The following is a 6,841-nucleotide window of genomic DNA, read 5'->3' on the forward strand; positions in this document are numbered from 1 at the left end:
CATCTCCTTTATTATGATAAAATAACTTTCATGCAAATGCTTTACCAGTGAAACTAAAGCCATCAGGACTCCGTGGAAGTCCTGGCTCTGAATCTGTTTATTCAGACACCTCTGACACTCCGCTGTGGCCCTGACCAATACCCACCTTGAAAGGGGCACTTCGCCCAGCATCCTGCGAATACCTCCAAAATTAAACTGATACATGGAAATCTGGCCAAGCTTTTAGGATGCACTGCCAGCGAAAAGGCAAGCTCGAGCTAAAGTCATCTCGTTTGTGTTAAAAATAATCATATCAAAATAAATTTGGCTGCCCCCCTTTTCCCAACCTGCCCGTTTCCGGGCAGATATAAACACACCCACCTTCTAGCAAGCCACTGTCATTCCCAAAACAAAACCAAACCAAAACAAACCAGCACTCCAGACTGCTTATTGGCACTGTACCCATTCCAAAGCCAGTCCCGAACTGAAATACTGACACAGAGCTGCAGGTGGACTTCGGAAACGGGGGATTCCGAGCATGGATCCCACCAGGATGGGGTTGCTCGGAGGGGTAGGGTGGCAGTGCCTTCCCGACACTGTTTACCGAGCTCCACAAACAGGACATGACCAAAATGTGTCACTTTAATGAGCCCGTCCTGACAGGATCACGTTTGGGATTAATATTTGCGTCCTTCCTTTAAACGGAGCAGTAAACAAGAACATGAATTCATAGTCACACCCTCATTCTTTCCAAGGTGGAAAAGTGATAATGAAGTTTAAATGACCAGTTTGTGTCTGTCCCTATAACCACTCCAGACAAGCAGCATGGACTGCCTTTTTGTTGCAACTCAACAAGGAATTATTTGTGGCAGAGGCCACTAATTTCAGCATATTAATCAGGGGGCCCCTCTCGCCTGTAATTGGATGCCCCCAAGTGAAGAGTGTGGCATCATTGTCAGCCTCCATCGCCTCATCTTGCGCTATTGAGCGCTCAGGAACAAGGGGGCTTCGGTGAGATGAATTAGACCTGACACAGCCACAATGGGGTAGGGGGCCCCATCAATTGAAGCACACATCCCCAGTAGCCTATCTGAGACTTCATCCAAAAAGAATAAACAACTTCAGCGTTGTTAAAAAGAGAGAGAGGGAGAGAGAGAGGAGGGGGAGGAGAGAGAAGAATGCCAGCCACCCTGAAGGGAGGACAAAGCAGGCATATAGGCGCTGCAGCGCTTTAAAAAAAATTCCTAACAAGGCGAGTCACCCCTTTTCCTTTTTAAATGGAGCAGCAATTCCATCCGTCTGGAGAGCTGGGGGCTATGAATGAAAATCTTTTCATTGAGGCAAATCAAAACTGTGAACATAAATCACTTGCTGCAAGATGCAACAGGTTCCAACTGGTCACATACCTTGAGACTTCCAATTTTATAAAGGCCGGAGAATGGGAGAATTGTAACATGCTCCTTTCAAAGGGGGATCTTTCTTTCTCCTTTGGAGAGGACCAAAGCAACAACAATAATAACAGCAATAATAATAATAATAAAAATAATAATAATAAAAAGGAGCCTGGTATGTTTTGATAACCAGAGGAACATAATGAAATGCTGAAGCTCCAATATTTGTTGCTATTCATTGTTATGCTTGTATAGAGCTGCAGCTCTCCCTCAACACTGGTCTTAACTTGGGCCAAAAGAGGCCTGCTTCCTTTTGAGCTCTCCCTGCCTTGCTCGGCCATGCCAAAGCCCCATTCATTAAGCTCAATTATGTGTTAACTTCAAACAACCCCTGGTAATTTTTCTTTTTTTTTTTTTCTTTTTTTTCTTTTTCACTTTTTCTCCAAAACCTACCACAGCACAAAGGCATCCTTTGGTGAAAATGGATTTTGTAAAACCAAACCAAATCAAACAAACCCACTTCACCTAGCCAGACAACTGGAGAGAGAGCTTAGGAGGAATTCCCCTCAACTTCACCTTGCAGCATAACCTTCTCTTTCTGGAGCAAACACATACACACGCATCTACAAACACTTCCACAGCCTTCACCTCGGTGAGCCAACTGGCCAAGGGTTTGTTTTCTAAGCAAGCATTATTATTTTGCAGTCTCTTCTTAGGAGAACCTCCTTTACAGAAGAGGACACAGGCAAAGTATAGACTGCACTTGCCCCTGAGGCCACTTAAGCGAGCTGTCAGTGTTTCCAGTGGACTTTGGATCAGGCCCCACAGCATCCAGGCAGCACAAGGCATTTGCAGTCCGTCTAGGTTCGTTTTGGCAAGGGGAAATGCAGCACAACCCAGCAACAGCAAAGCAAAGTCCAGATGCTGCTTAGGCCACATGTGATCTTCACTAGCCAACAAAGAAGTCATGAGAAACGCAAAAGGTAGAGAAACCCCTGGCATCCAAAAATAACAATAAAAACACAGAGCCCAGTGGCAGCCTTCCTGAGCGCTCCTTCCCCAGGCAATATTCCCAGCTTCAGTAGGGAGCTGAAGAGGGCCCCAACTCTGGTGAGCTCAGCACTGGCTTTTTTAAAAGCTAAGTAAAACTCCCAGAACATGGTTCTCATTTACTGATCCATTCTCCAGCTGTGGTGTGTAGCAGTGTTAAATAAAGGCTCTGGATGTGCTTCCTAAAAGAAACATAACAACACCGCCAGTAGATCAAAGTACTGGACTCTTAGCAAGTCTCCAACCTTTGAACTACTCTTGTTTTCATCCCTGTCATTGCCAACACAACAACCTAGGTTAAACATCCCCACATCCAAAGGGGAGCCCGGGTGGCCGTTCCTTTTAGCTTCAAACTTAGCAAATCATGCCTTCAGAGTTCAGCAGCCTCATATCTGGTAGAACCTGGCATGGAGGGACACACTGGACTCTCCCAAAATGTTGCTGCCGGTGGTTTGAAGGTTGTGGCACTCCCAACACCGAGCATTACTCCAGGCAACCTCGCCTACGAGCTGCCCCTTACGCTGATGCTAGGCCCAAGCTGAAGAGCAATGCCAGTGTTTATAAACTTCTCTTTTAAGGCTTGGTTGTTCTATCTTTAGGCCTTGCAGTGGGGCCGGTTCCGCGAAATAATTTTTTTTTTTTTCCCCTTCTGAGCGCCTGCCATCTTCCTTCAACCTTTCTATACCAAATCCAACCTCTGGAAAACAAGCTACACGGCATTAATGGGTGCCACCGGCCGCACACGTCCCACCGAGCCTTTGGAGTGTGGATACCACGGCACTTTGGAGGCCGGCCCTGCTCATGGCTCCAGCACAGCACGTGGTCGGGAGGGTGCAGATGGCAGCGGCTCGGTCCCGTGCCAGGAAAAGCCTCTGTGCCGCGTGGCCCTCCTCCAATCCACCAGCCACCGAGGAGGGGGGGAAGAGGCAACTTGAAGAGGGAAGGTTTAAAACCCCCACGCAGAGCTATTCCCAGGGAAAATCTCCCTCCGCCTTTAAAAACTCGTCCTAAAGAATGAGTCCACACGGGGAGGGATTCCCCACACGGGCAGTAAGCCTTTTGCAGCCCCGGTGTAGGGGGGGCGAGGAAATCGTGCCACGCTGAGCTACAGAGAGCGGGGCTGGGGGGGGGGGGGGGGGTGGCCCCTCTCCCTCCCTGACAACCACACAAAACTCCGACTCAGAAGCGAAATATCTTCTGAAAAGAAAAACTTACCTCTGGCAAAGTAATCCACCTTCTGCAAACAAGGGGCAATAATCGGGGCTTAAACTACCTCCCCGCAGCTCTGCGAGCGCGCCTGAGACCAACAGCTACGGGAAGCTTTACAAGCCGGGGGGTGGGCGCGTGTCGGGGAGCAACGCGCTTTGCGCAACGTGCAGGGCTCATACCTGTAGCGCACAGAGCCACAAAAGTCTGAGCATGTTTACGGATGATCTGCTTGGTGTCCTCTGCCAGAGGCATTTTAGTAAGGAAATGTTCAATGAAATCGTGGGGGGTCATTGCAGCCAGATTCCATTTCAGCTTATTCACCAGCAGCAGCTCCATTTGCTGCAAAGAGAAGAGGGAGGGGAAGGGGGAAGGAGAGAAGAGGAAGAAGACGGGGTGGGGGTGGGGGGGAGCGTGGTTAGAGCCGCTCGCACACGGTGCCGGGGGCGCAGCGCTGTCCCGGGCTCGGGGCGGCTGCGGGGGTCGCGGGGGTGCCCCGGGGCAGCGCCCGCCGGGGCCGGCAGGGGGAGCCCGCGGGCCGCCAGCGCCGCGGGCCGGGCAGCGCGGGGGGGCCCCGCTCCCCATCCCATCCCGGCCCCATCCCGGCCCTATCCCAGCCCAGCGCCGCATCCACAGCTCCCGCCCGCCGCCAGCAGCCCCGCAGTCGCGGTCGGCGCTTCCCAAAGTGTGCGGGGTTGGCGTTCTTTTTTTTTTTTTTTTTTTTTCTTTTTGTATGTTTCGGGTTTTGTTTTGTTTTGTTTTTTTAATGTTTGTTTCGATTTTTTTATTCTTGAAGTGACTGAACGTGAAATTACCAGTAATTCGTCGGGTCTAATGGAGTTATCTGTATAAATGCACAGTTTTTCTGCGGTCAGAGGAATAGTTTCCTTCATTTTTGAAGCCACAAACATGCAGGTAGCTCCGAGCAATTGCAATCGGCTTTTCTTGAGGGGTTCAAACGACAAAAATCTGTCCAAATAATTCATAGCCAAGGGGAAAACTTCCTCTTCGCACTTCTGCTCCTCGCAAACCTGCAAGAAGGAGAGAGATCGTTGAAGAATAATTTAATTGAGGCAAAAGCCAGGCTTGTCCCGCTGCTCTCGCCCTCCCTCCTCCCTCACCCCCAGGCTTTGCAGGGCAAGGTTGAAGGAGACGAGGGGAAAACGCAGTTGGGGAAAATGGTTAAATATGGGAAAAGCAGCGGCATCAAAGAAAATGAAAGTCACGAGTGACAAAGTGGGGGGAAATGTTGCGTTAGAAACCCGCAGGCGATTCATGGCAAAAGAGGAGGGGGGGTAATCGAAGAAGAGGTCTGTGCCCAGTTTTCCAGCCCCTAAGAACAAATTTTTAAAAAGGGAAGAAAACGGAAAGCGGAGGAAAATGCGAAGCCCCGTGGTTGGGAACGGGGTGCAGAGCCGGGCTCGGCCCTGGGCTTATTTATTTCGCTTTTATTTTTTCATCTAATTTGCCGTTGTGCTGCCGATTCCACTCTCTGGTCGAGACACAAAGGTGGCGTCCAGCCTCATTTCCCCAGACGTCATCTTTTCAAAAAATATTTAAAAATATTTAAAAAATTATTCGAGCGCTGAAAAAAGGCTGAAAATGAAGCGGCGGGGGTCCTTTACCGAGCCCCGTGCCTCTGGTCCTGCTGGGGGGCTCCAGGGGGATCCCCCGAAGTGAAATTCACCGCCTCCCTCTCTCGCCCTGCAGCACAGCCGGGCGCGACATTTCCCAGAGCAAGGCAGGGCGCTGCGGTTTCAAAAATTAATTAAAAATACATCGCGGGCACCCAGGGCTTCCGAAAAGGCATGAAAATGTAGCCCAGCTCCTGGGGCTCCCGCTGGCAGCCCCCCCAGACGTGTCCCGCCAGGGACGAGGCCCTTTCCAACTGGCTTTCCCAGGCGACCTTGCCGCTCGCCGCCGCAGCACAAGCGTGCCTTTGAGGGGTGACCGCAGCTCCAGCCTCTCTTCGCGCTGAACAAAGAAACTTTCGCCCTGCAACTCCCCCCAGAAACGCCGGAGCCCCTCCGGCCGGTCCCCCTGCCCGCAGCCCCAGCGGGGTCCCCCGGCCCCCGACCTTCCTCCCCCGGCCCCTTCCCCCGCTCCCCCCCGCCACACACACACACACACCCTTGGCTTTGCTCCCCGGGACTTTCTTCGTTTTTCTCCCGATTAATAAACACTTTTGCTTTGCAAATAAAAGAACAAAGATGGCGCATAATACTGGCACGGGCAGCCGCTTGCATACGTGTACAAGGATATTAATTTAAAATAAAATCCCCAGAAAACACGAGCTGGCAGGGGCTGGCGGCGGCCCCGCGCGGCCGGGGGCTCTGCGGCCGGGCCGGGGCCGCTCCCCGCCGGGCCGGGGGAGCCCCGAGCCGGCTCTGCCCCGGCTCCCCGCGCCGGCACCGCCTCGCCCCGACAGCCGGAAAAGGTGCCGGGCACCCCCCGACCCCCGGGGCCACCGGGCCGGGGAGGGGGGGGGGGGCGTTCGCCGCCCCTGGGCGCCGGGACCCGGCTGCAGCAGCGGGGACACGGAGCCGGCGACGGCCGCGGGCACCTCGGGCCGCTTCCCCTCGTTCCACGCGGGCGTCTCCGAGGGCAGGCAACGTGTGCCGCGCCGGGGAAGCGATCCCGGGGGAAAGGGGGGGGGGGGGGGGGGGGGGCAGGAGATGGGGCAGCAGCAGCTCCCCGGATTAATTCGTTTCGGTGCCGGAGCTTGCAAGGAAAAGTCCCCGAAAGATACAAACCTCCAGCATCCAAGTGGCAACTATTTTCCTCATATATGGCAAGATTTCTTTCTGCACGCACTTGAAGTAGGAGACGGAGGGCGAGCAGGTCTCCTCCGCCTTCAGCATTGTCTGCAGCACCCTGTCATTGAGGAGGTTGGCATCCAGGTAGGCTCGTCGGATGGTCTCCACCTCGCAGCACAGCAGCTGATGTTCCATGTCTGCCTCCGTCGCCTCGAGTCAGTTCTCTGCAGCAGGACTGAGTCAGTCGCTCGCTCGCTCTCTCTCTTCCCCTTCCAGAAGTCCCTTGGATGCTGCTTCTGCTACTGCCGCTACAGCCCTCTGGAGGCTCCAAAACTTTCTAACTTCCAACAAAACTCTCCTGGTGTAGTTAGTCCCTGTGACGTTAAGCAGAGATCCTGTGTTGTTAAGCAGAGATCAAAGCACGAGAGAGAATGAGAAAGAGAGAGAGAGCCAAAAGCA

The 6,841-nt window shown here is 52.9% G+C and overlaps 1 protein-coding gene across 1 annotated transcript in view; it reads right to left on the minus strand.

Moving 5' to 3' along the window:
* Window positions 1–6,577, minus strand: part of CCND1 (cyclin D1) — a gene marked incomplete at both ends in the record, with an annotated part of 13,078 nt that extends 6,501 nt beyond the window's left edge. Inside the window, 3 exons of the mRNA XM_082283131.1 lie at window positions 3,809–3,968; window positions 4,442–4,657; window positions 6,380–6,577. Coding sequence (XP_082139257.1) covers window positions 3,809–3,968; window positions 4,442–4,657; window positions 6,380–6,577 — 574 coding nt within the window. The remainder of the gene's footprint in view (window positions 1–3,808; window positions 3,969–4,441; window positions 4,658–6,379) is intronic.
* Between the last annotated feature and the right edge of the window lie 264 nt (window positions 6,578–6,841).

This window comes from Coloeus monedula (assembly GCF_965178545.1).
Source record: "Coloeus monedula genome assembly, chromosome: 6".
Lineage (NCBI taxonomy): Eukaryota > Metazoa > Chordata > Aves > Passeriformes > Corvidae > Coloeus > Coloeus monedula.